At 35.0% G+C, this 16,542-nt stretch overlaps 1 protein-coding gene across 14 annotated transcripts in view; it reads left to right on the forward strand.

The window, feature by feature from the left end:
• ADGRL3 (adhesion G protein-coupled receptor L3) overlaps positions 1–16,542 on the forward strand; it is an 846,536-nt gene that overhangs the window by 725,044 nt on the left and 104,950 nt on the right. For all 14 annotated transcript variants that reach the window (XM_047719410.1, XM_047719413.1, XM_047719415.1 and 11 more), the window contains 2 exons: positions 3,512–3,721; positions 6,741–6,961. In XM_047719410.1, coding sequence (XP_047575366.1) covers positions 3,512–3,721; positions 6,741–6,961 — 431 coding nt within the window. The remainder of the gene's footprint in view (positions 1–3,511; positions 3,722–6,740; positions 6,962–16,542) is intronic.

Below are 16,542 nucleotides of genomic sequence, written 5' to 3' on the forward strand. Positions count from 1 at the left end.
TCCCCTATGATCCTAAGTCAATCAGAGAAAGACAATTAGCATATTATCTCACTGATGTGTAGAATTTAAAAAACAAGGCAGAGGATCATAGGGGAAGAGTGTTTTTTTACTTTCATTGAAGTGGAAAACATTGGACATCTTTCATCAATGAGTCATATAATCTGAATTATATTTAAAAAGAATTTCTCTATCTAGTTGAATATAGAGGGACAGGAAACGAGGGTCAAAATGGGAAGCTCAGTTAGAAGGGTATTTAAAAAAGGGCTGGCTCCAACCAATTTGGTGTAGTTGAGGTGATGAGCAGCTGCCAGATTTAGAAGACAGGGCCTCCAAGATTTCCTGATGGATTTTGGTGAGACAGAAGAATCAATATGACTCCTAAGTTTGGGGTAAGAACACTTCAAAGAATGAAGTTGTTGTTTACCGAAATGGGAAAAGAGAGAGAAGAGAAGTTTTTTTGGATGGTGGAGAGAGAAACAGGATATGATAAGAGGCTCAGTTTTGGACATGTAATATTTGAGAACTTTTTAAACATCCAGTGGAGATTAAATGGATGCAGAGCTCTACGGACGTAGAGGATTCAGCTCTAAGGCTAAGTTCTAGGCAGAGGGGATTAGTACCATCACTCAAAAGCAAGTATTTCTTAAGCATTTTTGTATGTCAAGCCCAGTACTAGGTGCTGGGATATAACAGTAATAATATATAAAATTAAAGGCACATAATGGTATATAGTACATATTATAGGTGATTGAGTAATATGTACTTAGAAATGTAGAACTTTGGAAATAAGAATATTTATCACATTGTTACAATAGTACCTAAGAGTTTTATTCAACTGACCATCCTCTTGAAGGCATTTGTTTGTTTGTTTGTTTGGTTTGGTTTGTATTTTTTTCATGGCTTGGCCTCCTGGAAGTTCTGTTATGGCGCACTGTTATAAAGAGGGCTATTCTCAAAGCTCTTATTGGGATTTAATATCCATTGTTCTTTTTCTTTCATCTTATTTATGAAATTCAAGTGGTGAGTTGTATTTGAAGGGTGCCGCTATCTCAGTATAGTATACACAAGGTGGTTGGTGTTGATGTTTTCTGAGCTAGACAGTGATAACCTGAAAAGTGAATTAATCACTAGACTTTTTTATTCTGTCTTTGAGTGTAATGTACTTTTTGTACTGATGTTTTGACATCTGGTATTCTTCTCTTAATGACTCTGCATGGGGTTTTTGAAGGACTTACGAAGGCACTGAGTAAAAGTAAATACATTTCTAATAATGTAACTACCCAGACAAAGGCAGGAGTTTTTTGGTTTCTTCCTTCTTTTCTTTTCTCTCTCTCTCTCTCTTTTTTTTTTTTTTTTTTTGTTAGTGTTTTAGGTCTTTAGGATACATTTGAGAATGTATTATACCTGCCATTTTTCCCATTACAGAAGACTGCTGTGCTGAACATTGGTGCTTGTTACTTAATCACAGCATCTTTCCTTTGAGTCAAAGAAGAGAGCAAATAACCCTCTGTTCAGGGAGCTAGGTAGCACTAACCACTCTCCACTCTCAAACAGTAGAAGTAATTTAAGCTATCTGAGACCCAACACTACTTAGTAGTGTCCCCTGGAGAACAAAGCAGTTACAGCAAAATTTCATGTAGTTTTCTTTCATGATTTGAGCTCCTTCCGGGAAATCTATCTAGAGTTATGCAGGAATATTTCAGAACTGTTTCACTGACAGTGTTCTAGCAGAGTTCTTTATCAAATAACTGTGAAGTCTTATCTGGTGACCTGAGAAGAGCTGTGATTTAGGTTATAGCATAGTGACTGGCTTGGGAGAATTTCCATAGTCAAAATAATCTTTGTATGAGGTTTGTATATAACAGAAAAGTATGAAGTTTGAATAAAAACAAACAACACCAGAAAACCTGGTTATTTAGTATTTTTGAAGTGAGCTAGCAGTGTGGAAGACAACTAAATGTAATGACTTCCATCTTAAAATAAAAATTGGCATATATGATCTACACAATTGAAAAAGATGTCAATTAGAAACGTATTGCTTTGTTTTCAACAAAAAATTCCCCATGCTGATACCACACTTTAACTACTTCAGTATATATCCATAAATATCAATGTCATTTTTTTTTGTTTTTTAAAAATTTTGTATAAGTGGCCTTATACCGTATAGATTCTTTTGTCACTTACATTTTTATTTTGTTTTTTTTTTTATGTTTAAAAGATTTTATTTTTTTATTTATTTGACAGAGGGAGATCACAAGTAGGCAGAGAGGCAGACAGAGAGCCCAATGCGGGCCTTAGGTTTTGAGAAGTACCCATGTTTGTGACTAAAAATTTAGAACACTGATTTTCTATTACTCTTCAAAATATCATATCTATAAATCAACTATTATTTATTTGTTCCCCTACTTATGGGAATTAGGTCTTCAGGGCTTTTTAAGCAACTACAAAGAAAAGAAGCGTTGACGGTCATAGACAATTTCTCCACTCTGCTCCAACATCTTGGCATACTGATATGTTGGGCCACCCTAAATTCTAATGCTTCACAGAAGTGGTTTTGGGTGGAGGCACACTACCATGGAGAGGGAATAGAGTTTGGAATCTTAGAAGAAGGACAGAAACGAGATAGTACACAGAACAAGGAACATCAAAGGAATGGATCCCACAGGACTATTTTAATAGAGCCCCCCCCCCCCCCAAATGTAGTTTTAGTACAGAAGCTTTTTATGAACTTCTTTTTCTTAGCCCTGTTTTATGCTGCTACTGGAGATAGTAATACTGAATGCTTATTTTCCATCTGGATATAACAGGCTCTTTTCATGCAAAACCCTTTAAGGATCAAACTTCTTGATCTCCTTAAGCCATTCAATATGAATATAAATCCAGTGAATATCCTCATTCTTTTAGATCTTCCACTAAATAAATGGTATGTGCATGTGGCTGTTCACCAGAATTAACTGAGAATCTTTACAAAAATGCATACTTTTATGAACTCAAACTTGGAAATCTTGATAAAGAGCTTAAATGACAGAAGAATTGCATTTTTTTTTTTATTCAAAAGTCCCTTGGTGATTTAGAAAGCATTTCAGTTGAAACACCACTTCCCTAAGTGTATAACTTAGTTTTTTAAATAGTACTCTGTAGTGGGGGTGTTAAAAAAAAAAAAAAAAAAAAAAACCTATAAAAGTGATACGAGTTGAAAAAATATAGCTTCTCCCTGAAATCATAGGCCAGAATTATGTTGACTTGCTTCAACTATTTGTATCCTCAAAATACATGTAACTAAGAGGAGTGCAAACACCATTGTCATCCCTGAGTATCAAACTGATTGACACCTCACGGAGAATATTAAATGCTTTACCTGTGGATTAGAAAACCCGAATAATTAAGTTATCTTATTCACTGCGTGTGCCTAGTACATTATGAAACCGTGCATCATGAATCCAGGTCCTCGTACGACTTCATGATCTTTTATGCATAATTGCAACTTACGGCTTTTCTGTTGTCTTTCCAGCACAGTGATGCGGTCCATGACCTTCTTCTGGATGTGATCACGTGGGTTGGAATTTTGCTGTCCCTTGTTTGTCTCCTGATTTGCATCTTCACATTTTGCTTTTTCCGCGGGCTCCAGAGTGATCGCAATACCATCCACAAGAACCTCTGCATCAGCCTTTTCGTAGCTGAACTTCTCTTCCTGATCGGGATCAACCGAACTGACCAACCCGTAAGCAACCTACACTGATATTAGGAAAGAATGTCTCCATTTTTCCAGCTTTCCAGGACTCAAAATATTCTTGTTTGAATGGAACCTCCCTTCCAGTTGTCTGCGATAGTTATAAATTTTCAGATCTGGTTCAGTTCCCCCCCCGCCCCCCCGCTTTTTTTACTCCATTGTTGTAAAGAAGCAACAAATGTTAGGACATATGGCTGTACATTTCTTGAGAAATTCTGTTCATAACCTTGCCTTTCTCAAGAATTATGTCTCCTCACTAGCTTGTGTGTGTGTGTTTTTGTTTTGTTTTGCTTCTTTAATTTTTAAGATTTTATTATTTATTTGAGAGAGAGAGAGAGAGCGCACGGCAGAGGGAATGGGAGAAGCAGGCTCCCCACTGAGCTGAGAACCCAATGCAGGGCTCTATCGCAGAAGCCTGCGATCATGACTGAGCCAAAGGCAGATACTTAACCAGCTGAGCCACCCAGGTGTCCCATGATTTGCTTTGTTCTTATCACAGTAGAATATGGGGGAAATTTCAGTAAAATCATTTGGGGAATAGAAGAGTATCTTTCCTAATAGATATAAATGTTATTTTTCAAACTTTATCACAAACTTTTTTTAAAGTTTATTTTTTTTTAGTAATCTCTATACCCAACGTGGGGCTCAAACCCACGACCCCAAGATCAAGAGTTGCAGGCTTGTCTGACTTAGCAAGGTAGGCGGCCCTATCATATACTTTAAAACAAAACAAAACAAAACAAAACAAAAAAAGTTTATATCATATTTAAAACTTCATGCCTAAAATGAGTTTTTCTAATGGACATATTTGGAAAATAGTTCAGACTATAGGACATTTCAGAATTTATGAACTCTTCCCAAATTTTGTTTGACACATTGTATTTGCACAAGTTCTATTGACATCTTTAATGTCAGCTTTGTAATTTATTACAAACTATATTTAGTCATGTGAGAAAATAAGGAAGAGGAGGAAAGGAAGGAAGTAGGGAAAGAAAGGGGGGAAAAGGAGTAGCCCTAGCCAACTTTTGGTAAAACCAAACAGAAAATACAAATAACAGTATCTAATTACTCAACAGACTATGCCTACTTACACTTTTTGTGAGGCCCATTCTATTTACTTACGATTCACAGTACATGTTTGGTCTCATGATCAAAACTGTAATTGAAAAGAAAACTTACGTTTTTTAGAAGATGTGTAGGCATAGGAAATAATTCATTCACTTAATGCTGTTCTCTGGTATGTGTCCATAAGTATGGAGTACTTTACAATAAAAATGCAGTTGGATTCATGTTGGTGATTACACATTCATGATTAATGGCTGTAAAGGGTACAATTATGGTGATTATACTTTTAATTGGTTATCATATACAAATGTGACAGCTTTTCCCATAAATGCATACATATGAATAAGCAATCAAAGAGTATATTTCTTTTCCCAAAAAAGTAAAGTCTTCTGATAACAAAAATTAATAGTTGAGGTTCTAACTCTAAAAAGCAAGGAATGGAAACTGTGTTATTTTCCAAGAAGAAATCATTTCATTCTCTTGTTAACCTGCAATTCAAATGTTGTGTGATTTCTTTTCATTTAGAAACCTTATTCTTTTGTTTCCTGATACACATATGGTATGATAAACTTCACCACATGTTGTATACTGTACAGAACTAACTTACGACAAGTAGCATAGAAAGCAAAGATTGATATGAAAAGTTGGAGTAGAGCGGGTCTTAGCTCAGTTTGTCTTCTTGTTCCTGAATAGGTGTCCTCTTCCTGACTCTTAGGTGGTGATTGGGCTGTGCTTTCTCTCTAGCCTGCTGATATGGGACGTCCTCATCTCCCTTCCATGTCATCTCTCTGACTCCATGAAACTGATCTGCCCTTTGTCTCTTTCTCAAAGATCATATGCTCATCATTGAATCCATTATAATCTGATAATGTCTATAAATTTTTTGCCCTTTTCTAGTAGGAGATATATATTTTAGTTAAGATTTCTTTCCTTCTTAAGACGTATTTATTTATTTGAGAGAGAGAAAGAGAAAGAGGGGGGCAGGTAGAGGAAGAGGGAGAGGGAGAGAAAATCCCAAGTAGACTCCATGGTTAGCGTGGAGCCCCACCAGATTGATCCCATGACCCCCAAGACCACGACCTGAGCCAAAACCAAGAGCCAGAGGCCTAACTGACTGCTCCACCCATGCACCCTTAGGATTTCTTAAATAAAAAATAAAGACCTCCACTTCCCCAAGGAGTGAAAATTTCAGAAGTGACATAAGAAAATCAATCCATGTTCAGATGAAACTTGTAGCGCCTTAGAGAATATGCCAAAATAAGGACTAGCTGTCTTTTTTGACCAAGCTTGTCTAGCCCAACATTTCTTACAATAAAGGAAAATGAGAGAAAGCAAGCACTCTGGAACATTTTATTTTATTTTATTTTAGCCAGACCTGCTTTTACACTTTGCAGCATTAACTTCCCAGTGTCACTTTAAATGCTTCCTGAAACCAAGCAGAGAAGAAATAAACCAGCAAATAATAATAGCAAAGTAATGATCCCATCACAAAATACTGTAATTATAATTTTTAACTTTAAGAGCTTTTATTCTCCTTGGTTTTAATGTTTCTTTTTCATTTACAATTGGAGAACTTAGTGATAGAACACACATGATCATGGCCAAGAAAAATAATGCATGAGATGTTATTTTTAAAACTTTAGACTAATCTCAGTAATAATTATCAATAATAGGCTCTTATTAGATGTTTTTCCTAAATTATTTAATACTATTTCCTTATTATCATCCTGTGCTCTCATCTGTAAGCCATTATTACAAAAAATGTTAAATATGGTTATGAAGGATCAGTTATATTTAGGTTTTAACAGCGGAATTTTCAGAATCTTGTCTAGATTATTCTTTTGCAGACCTCTTGTGTTACTAAAGCAGTGTTGCTAAATGTTTATTTTGATGTTATGGTAGATTTCGTTCCGTCCTTACTCGAGTGCTTTGTTCCCTTCCCTAGATTGCCTGTGCCGTTTTCGCTGCCCTCTTACATTTCTTCTTCCTGGCCGCCTTCACCTGGATGTTCCTGGAGGGAGTGCAGCTCTACATCATGCTGGTGGAGGTTTTCGAGAGTGAGCACTCACGGAGGAAATATTTCTACCTGGTCGGCTACGGGATGCCGGCGCTCATCGTGGCTGTGTCAGCAGCGGTGGACTATAGGAGTTACGGAACAGATAAAGTGTGAGTTTATCATTTCTTTCCTTTTTCCCCCCTCTCTTTGGAAATCTAGTTGAAATACATGCTTTGGATTTTCTTGGAAGCTAATGTCTCTATATCACCTCACAGCAATAAATGATAGAACTGGAGAAGCAAATGGGGGTAATTCAATTCAAGGTTGTACTTTTGTTATGATACAGAAAGAGAAAAAAAAATCCCGAGATTCAGTAGGATGCTGTTTAAAACAGCTTAATTTTCCCACAGCTACATCAGACCCTTGAGTAATTATACGAAGATGAATGCTTTAATGTCTTTCAGAGCACTGGGACATTTGTCAAATGAAGAACTAGCTATGTCAGAAGATGTGTATTCAGAGGACAGCATAGTCCCTGATATTAATGGCTTCTCTTCTTCCTGACCTGTCAGTTCTAGTCACTGGATAGAAATTTATGTCATTAACAGAAAGAGAAACAATAGGAGCAGGGGCAGCTTGTTACTCCCCTCCCCACCTTTTTTTTTCCCTAGGTGGGTATTGGGTTGTAGTGATGAATGTTATTTTCAGTAGACACTCAAATTGGTGAGACATACATGTCCTGGAAAGGAATTCAGTGAAAAATATGTTTGTAATCGACATCAGTGTAACAGTTGGCATCCTGAGAATGAATGAAAGTTTCAAAAGAAAAAGATCAGAAAGAAGACCAAGAGAGAGTCCAATGAATACCCTCATTTAGGACATAGTTTGAGGTGGGAAAATAAAAATAAAGACAAAAGCCTTAAACAAGAATGAGAGCCTTTAAAAGAACCTTAAAAGAGAGTGAAAAGCCTTAAAAGAGAATGAGAAGATCGTTTCAAGATGGTATTTCAGAACACCACCTGGGGTGTTCTATAGCAAAGATAATTCAAGAGAATAAGCACTGAGGAAAAATTATTTGTTCTTTGCAACAATTATTTTGACAATGCTGGAAGCAGAAGCCAGACTGGAAGGTTTGAAGAGATATGTCAATAGCAAGAAAGTAGAGTCTTAGAGTATTACCTGTAGCCTGAATATGTTTGAGAAATAGTGAAAAGATTAACTTGTGGTTACAGAAATGAAGAAGAATTTTTCAAAATGAAGTCCAAAGAATGTCTAGGGGTGGGAAGAATGCATTTCATAGGAGGAGATTAATAGAGGGAACATGTGTATGCCTTATTTCTATTTAATATATAGAGAGGCTGAATGAAAGGGAAGGTCCTAGAGGGATAGAAAAGCATAAGATTATACATAAGATTAAGAAAACCTTGATTTAATACAGGAGTTGGCTTTGCAATACTCCTCGTTATTAATTTTACAAATGAAAATAATCAAGGACCAGGTAAATTAATTGCCTTGCCCAGGGTTATAGAGCTAGATAGTGGCAGATGTGTGATAAAAAAGATGAGATTCATTTCCACTAGACTAGGAATGTTTTTGGAAAAGTAAAATGACCCCTCTCTTCTAAGATGAGTGTGAAGGAAAGAACAGATTAGATGGATTTCAACGTGGAACAACTTTCCCATCAAGTCGAAGAAGCGGACTTGCTGAGTGAACAGGTGAGGTCACGTTGAGAGGACAGGACATTTGAAAAGTCTTGAAATGAGCGCTATGGAAAATGGGCTAAGGAGCCAATTAGACATTAATAAAAAGATTTCCAAGCAGCACTGAAGTCTCAGATGAGGTTAGATAACATCAATCTGTACAGAAGTTAATAAGCCAAATTTCATGACTTTCCACCAGCCATCAGCAGCCGGAATATGCTGGCAATCAAGCAGCTCACTTCCCCTGAGAGAGGATTCATGAGGAGGGAAGACAAGCAGAAGCATTATTGGGAGCATAAAGTAGAATACGTGTCGGTTCAAAGGCACCGACAATACAGTTGAAAGACCATCTCACTTCTGTTGAATTTTTCTCTCTTGAGCACAAGAAAGGCTGTAAAAGGCTATTTGTCTAAACGTAACTGTTAGTAATTATTTTTTAATCCAACCTTTATGAAATGTGGTCAGATCGGAGTTCATTTTGTGGATCCCAGTGACAACTATGGAACAAATGAGGATTAGATAAAGGCATTAAAAGAGCTTGCCTCCAAAGACCTCTTAGATGAAGGGAAATTAGGTAGATCAGATTTTTTTTTAAAAATAACACCTGTATTAATATAATTCACGTACCATAAAATTCACTCTTTTAAAGTGTATGCTGCTGTAGTTTTTAGTACACAGTGTTCTGCACACATCACCACCATCTCATTTTAAAACATTTTTATCCCTTAAACAGAAACCCACTAACCGTCATTCTCCTTAGGTCATAGGATTTTACGTTTTAATTAGTATATCCCCTCTAAGATATTAAAATTGAGTGATACAGTTATTTGTGACCTACTAGTATTCAAATACTGTTCTTAAGTAATTTCATTTTGCTCTCTTGAAGCCCCTGAATTGCTTCTACTTTTATGTGTTTCATTTCTTTTTAGATATTTGCAAATTTTCCTGTCACTAAACTGACTCAAACTTGTTTGCTTTGTGTTTTAATCATTTATTTTGAAACAGATGTCATTTCCTTGGTAGTACGAATCTATCTTGCCTTAGAATCAATAATATGTAAGTCTCTTGTGACTGTTCAAGCTTTGGCCATCCTTGCTTTAATTTCCTGCACCATAACTGGAAACTCTCATTTACTGACATTATTACTGTGTGGGAATAGAGGCTAATTTACTTCCCAAGCACTGATTTAAAATAAGCCTTCATAATAGTTCAGTTCCACAATTATGATTTTTCCCAACACAAAGAGCAGCAAAGCCGATATAGAGAAAAGGGAGGATAGATGAAAGAGGGAGAGAAAAGAATACGGAAAATTGCTTTAAAATTCTATCTCAGGCAGGCACAAAGTGTTTAGTGTCTCATTTGTACATTTTAAATAAATCATCCGCAGAGAAACCTTCCAGAATACATGGAAAAAATGTTTAACTTCTACCAGTTGGGAATGCATCCAATCCAGGGTCTATTTTGCCCATTGAAGAAGCAGGTGTGGAAAAAGAAACATTACTCAGGCATTTGCATTTACTTGAGAAGCTGAGATGAACAGATCATGTTTTCTGTCAGGAGTTTAATCAAGATAGCTTCTCAAAGAAAAATATAAACAGTGAATTTTTCCACAACTCGAAGGATCTCTGCATATAGAATTATGTATCTTGTTCCTTATTATCAAATCTTTGTTGGTCCAGTTTCTATTAGTATTGTCGACTGCTTTTATTTGACCTTCAGATGACATTCCTGACTCCCTGTTCATCTCATGACTTTTTCTCATGTAAATCTATCTCAAATTGTTTTTTGTTTGCCAGTGTTACCTTCTTTTTTTTTTAAACAGATATGTAAGTCTTTTTTTTTTTTTTTAAGATTTTATTTATTTATTTGACAGAGATTGCAAGTAGGCAGAGAGGAAAGCAGAGAGAGAGGAGGAAGCAGGCTCCCTGCTGAGCAGGGAGCCCCATGTGGGGCTGGATCCCAGGACCCTGGGATCATGACCTGAGCCGAAGGCAGAGGTGCCCCTACATTCATCTTTTTAAATACAAATATATAAAGTCCACAATCTTAAATAAACTGGAACTAACCAGAATGCAGACACATATTTTCAGCTCTTTTCTGTAAATTCTTATTAAGCTCAATACAAAGAATTTTTATGTCTTAGAAATCTATTTCACTTATATTTGGAACTTTATCATTATTCAATTTTTACTTCAGTTTCAACCACTTAAGAGTACATCTAGAATAAAGCCATTGAATATATATTATAGTACTCCAAATAATAATAAACATTCTTCCCTTTTCTCTCCTCTTAATGTATTTAATTTTATTTTATTATACCGACAATGAGGTCTTATTGCTGAAACCTTTAACAATAGTGATAATAATAGCTTACAATTCTAAAAAGTAGAGAATCATATCAGTGGTAGTATGAGATAAAATTAGAAATAAAATTAGTTTTATAGGTTAAATAACTGTTATTTTGATACAGATAGTGGTAACTATCATATTCCATCTGGCTGATGGATTATGATGTGTTTTTCTATGAAGTTTTAGGGTTGTTGAACTGATTATTATGTACAAAACACATACACACAAAGCACACATAATTTGATTTTGAGAAGTTGCTTAGTTTGCCATCAATTTGCAATGCTTGTAAGAGAATTTATTATTATTTTCTGATGTTGTTTAATCAAATCTTTTAATCTGTACTGATATTATCTCGAGAATGTATTGAGAATTACATTTAGTCACAATAATTGGACATTTAAAAAATTAGATTAGAAGACCAGTTCAATCATTTAATAAAAGAAAAAGCTTTCAGCTAGTGGACCACAGTTCTAAATTGCACTGTTAACAATGGGCATTTATTCAATTTTACCTCTGTTTTTGTATATTCCCTTCGTCTCTCTTATACTCTTATTCACATGCACCTTCAGTGAAGCCATTCAGTAAATGATACTGTCAGAAGATAAAAGCTGGCATTGACTTAACAAAATTTAAACATGGCTAATTTACAAATTCTATGCTAGGTACTTTCATTTTATGACCTGAAACTAATTAGTTCATGTAAACTTTAATTACCTTACTATTCCCAAAAAAAGTGCAAACCATTTTAACAGTTAATTTTTATTTAAAGAGAAAATCACATTTATAGTTTATACCACTTCCCTTACAATCCAAGTATACAATGGAAAAAGGAGTGGTTAATGTGATGGGTAAATTGAAAAGATTAGGAGCCAGTTCCAGGAGAAGGGAGGGCTCTGGAAAGGAATGAAGCCCAGGGATAGCCCAAGACTTAAAATACAGGCTTGAAACTTTGTAAGAGGTTTCCAAAAGATGTCAATTAGGTCATAAACATTTATAATGAATCAGAACATCCTTGAGTACTAGAAGCATAACCGAGGTCTTAAAAATAATTGAAATCAAATTTTATGATCTGAAAATAATTATAAATCATCTATTAAATCTTATATTTATCTCCCTAGCTCACCAGTTTAAGAACAACTCTAAAAGAGGTAGTGTCTCCTGTGCTAGTTAAAAGCAACCCCCCCATTTCTTATTTTCACTTCATTATTCAACCAGTATAATTATTTGAGTAGAAAAGTGATTATTGATTTTTTTTAAATGTCAGCTTATAGTATTATTCAAGAAGGAACCTAGCCAAAGAACATTGAACTTGATGGGGGCACCTGGCTGGCTCAGTAAGTAGAGCATGGGATTCTTGATTTGGGGGCCATGAGTTCAAGCCCCACATTGGGGGTAGAGTTTACTGAAACAAACAAACAAAACACATTGAACTTAGTAGTATCTGCAAGTTATATGCACAGCATGTCTACTTAATATGTTTCACAGTTTCAAAGTACTTCAACCCACTCACAGGAGATTATACATTAATTTGGAGTAGTTCTCCAAGCATTTTTTTTTAAAGATTTTATTTATTTATTTGACAGACAGAGATTACAAGTAGGCAGAGAGGCAGTCAGAGAGGAGGAAGCAGGCTTCCTGCTGAGCAGAGAGCCCGATGCGGGGCTCTATCCCAGGACCCTGGGATCATGACCTGAGCTGAAGGCAGAGGCTTTAATCCACTGAGCCACCCAGGTGCCCCCTCCAAGCATATTATTATATGTTGTAAAATATTCCCACTTGTAACATTTCATTGACATGAAGCATCCACCTTACTGAACATATTATTACCTTGATTTTGGGTTGGCCAGCGGGAAATAGAATAGATAATGAAGAAGTATTTTTCATTAACATATATCAAGAAGATTATTCACCATGTGTGGGGGGAATACTGTGTGTCTATATGTTATCTTGTTGAAGACCAAGAGCATGATTTATGTGCATGTGTATTAGAGATTGATGGCTTGTTGTGTCTTCATTTCATCACCTGGGAACCCTATGATTCGTGTAAAATTATCACAATACATAAGAATTGGGGGGTGAGCATAATCTTTTCTTTTGAGGAGCTGGCTATACCAGAACTATTGAAGAGAACATCTGGATTGCTGTCCTGTTATGTACAGAATGTGATTAAATTTTGGCCCTGAAGTCGGATGTTGGTCTTAAGTTCTTAGAAATATGATAACTTCCACATATAGAGTTGTATCAAGTTGTATCATAACTCCACCCACTAGAAGATTGTAATAAAAAAAGACAGATACTAACATATGTTGATGAAGATGTGTATGAATTAGAATCTGCACATATTGCTACTGGCAATGTAAAATTGTGTAGCTAGCTACTTTGGGAAACAGTTTGATAGATCTTCAAGATGCTAACCATAGTTATTACATGACCCAGTAATTCCACTTCTAGGTATTTACCCAAGAAAAATGAAAATCTAGGTTTGTTCAAAAACTTGTATATGCATGTTATTATGTCCAACATTTGATGAAAAGATATAAACAAAATGCAGTCTATACGATAGAATATTTAGAAATGAAAATGAAGTATTGGTGCATACTACAAGATGATCACATCATAAAAATATCCTGTTAAATGAAAGAATCCAGTCATAAAAGACTGTGCATTGTATGATCCCACTTATATAAAACATCCAGAACAGGCAGACCTTTAGAGAGAAAATTATAGTTGTTGTTAGGACTGGGAAGGGGTTAGGGAAGCCATTGGGAGTGAATTTGATAGACACAGTGAGGAGTGACTTTTGGTGGGTACAAGGTTTTGTTTCGGCACCATGAAAATATTCTAAAATTAGGTTACGGTGATAATTTTACAATGTTTAAATAGACTAAAAAACATGGAATTGTATGTTTAAATGGATGATTTATAATACATAAGTTATATTGCAATAAAGCTGCTTAAAAATACTAAAATTTTTACTAACTTAGGAAGAGATGACTTTATATTTTAAAAGATCAAATATTTTTACTTGAGACATGTTTCAACAATGTATGCTTTCTGTACAGCATATAAATTTCTCATCTACTCATTGAGAATTTATGAGTGTCAACAAAAATAGAACTTTTATTTATTCTATAACTCACATCTTTGTTTTCTTTGAGAGACACATAATAGCGCCAGGGACTTTGGAGTCAGGTAAACTAGGATAAAATTTGGCTCAACTAATTATTAGTCATATGGCTATGGGCAAGTTACTTAGTATTCCTGAGTTTCATTTTCCAATCTATAATGTGGCAGTTATTATGTAAACACCTTGCAAAACTATTACAAAGTTTGAGAATATGTGTTTTTGTATATATGAGTAAATACATACTCACATGTATCTGTGTGTGCATATATATGTATATATATTTAAGAAAGCATATATGTAAAGTATCTGGTATATATATGCATGTATTAAATTAGAACTATTATTATTACTGGTTAATCTTATTTGGCTGATCCAAATGAAGGAATACAAACTTTATGATTAGCAACATTAGTTGTAAAATAAATTGTATTAAAAGCATCCATTTATAGAGTAGTGATTACAATTCTTATGCTGCTGCCCCTATTAATTTAAGCAATATGGGACTTACTCCAAATAGTACTAATAAATTAAAAAAGATAGTGCTTTTCTAACCTTTGTAGTTCATTATAAAAATGTAAGATGTATTTTGCTAAAGAAATAATGAAAAACTTATTTTTAAAAAAATAACCTATTAGGTACATGAAGACAACATAACCTGCATTTTATGTATGAGATCTAGTTTTGAATTCTAAGATCCAAACTGTAGCTGAACCACAAATGCTAGTCTTAACTACCACTGGTCACACTCCATTCCTGCATCGCTCTGCCACTATTTTTCCAGTTCATGTACTTGCTCGCAAAGTATTTCAAGATTAGATGCATGAGTGTGCTGTGATGAATTTGGCACTAAAAGAACCTAACAGACATATTACGCAGTAAGCTTAGAACTGGAATTACTAGGCTTGGAGTATATACTTGCCCCTTTCCTCTTCTCCCCCCCCCTTTTTTTTAAGATTTTATTTATTTATTTGACATACAGAGATTACAAATAGGCGGAGAGGCAGGCAGAGAGAGGGGAAGGGAAGCAGGCTCCCTGCTGAGCAGAGAGCCCGATGCGGGGGCTCAATCCCAGGACCTGGGACCATGACCTGAGCCGAAGGCAGGGGCTTTAACCCACTGAGCCACCCAGGTGCCCCACTCCTTTTTTTTTTTTTTTTTTTGCCCCAATTCTTTATTCCTTCTTTTCTCTCTCAATCTTCCCAGATATATGTAGTAGAAATATAAAGAGATCTGCATATGTTACAGAGAAAAAAAGATTAAGTATTATACAGACTCTCATAAACAACCTGATATAATTAAGCCTTGTAAATTTTATGGTCTAATAGTAGACGAAGATTGTTTACTGACTATATTTAATACTCACCAAGGATGATTCAGCCTGCAATGTAGGGTCCTGTAGAAAATAAGCAAACACCATTGTTAAGTTTATGTTATTTCACAAAACTGGTGAGTAGTCAGATGTCTACTTTGATAAGAGTGAATTAAACAGGCGACAAAAACACAATGTCCCAAAGCATTTTAATTGCACTATATTTAACATGCTAATTGGAATAAGAAACTACATTCTGGTAATGTTACTGTTATCTAAAATCATTGTAAAGCATAGGTTTTAGGTGACATTTATATATGTTGGGTAACTGGCTCTACCATTTTTCTAAATACAGAATCATACATTTTTAAAATGACTGATGAAAATAAAGTGGTGAGTAGTTTAAGAGTAGGAGAGAATAAGCTTTGGAAGTATGGTTTTCAGTTGTCCTGTTTTGAGAAATTAAGTTGTTTCATTATTTTATTTTTTCTTTTCTGAGTAAACATGAAAGTGGTCCTTACTGGATTGGTAACAGACATTTTTGAGGAAGACTGATCCAGATATCAGCATGTTATTATTTAATTTGCAATAATGTTTCCTAGATTTTGGAAGACAGTAACTCTGGAATCCTTATGGAGTAGCACCATTTCTTTTGCATATTAAATCCAATAAGCTTGTATTAATGTCGTAAGGCTTCATCAAATATGTAACAATATATGCTGCTTTTACAATTTGAAAAAGAAAATGCTACAGAAATAATTTTTGTGACATCTTTGTGTTTAGGCAAGTGAGAAAAAAAAGGTCAAGGTGTATGATATGTGACAAGTACTCCTTTAGATTCCAAAATATATCTGGTCTTTTAAGATTTTTCAGTATTATTTCAAATAAGCATGTAGTAACCCTACGATATACTTGTTTTTCAATAGCAAGTCATCTCTTTTGTTACAGTACAGCTATAAACATACTTCATAAATTATATTCATATGACTGAATTTCATTAAAAAAAAGAAATTGACATATCTTAAAAATTAACACGAATGGTCTATTAAAATTAATGATTTCACGAATTAAATGTTGCTTAGTGGATAAAGGCAATTTTCAGATAAATTATATTCTCAATAGCAACTCTACTTGGCCATTTGCAAGCTGGACTTTATTGGACTTAGTGTGATAAGTTGTTCCTCTAACATTTGTCTCCTCTTAACCAGCACATTTTCATTATATCCAAGTGACATTGAACGGCCTAGACTTCTAGAATACCATGTC

The sequence above is a fragment of the Lutra lutra genome, chromosome 2, assembly GCF_902655055.1.
Source record: "Lutra lutra chromosome 2, mLutLut1.2, whole genome shotgun sequence".
Taxonomy (NCBI): Eukaryota; Metazoa; Chordata; class Mammalia; order Carnivora; family Mustelidae; genus Lutra; species Lutra lutra.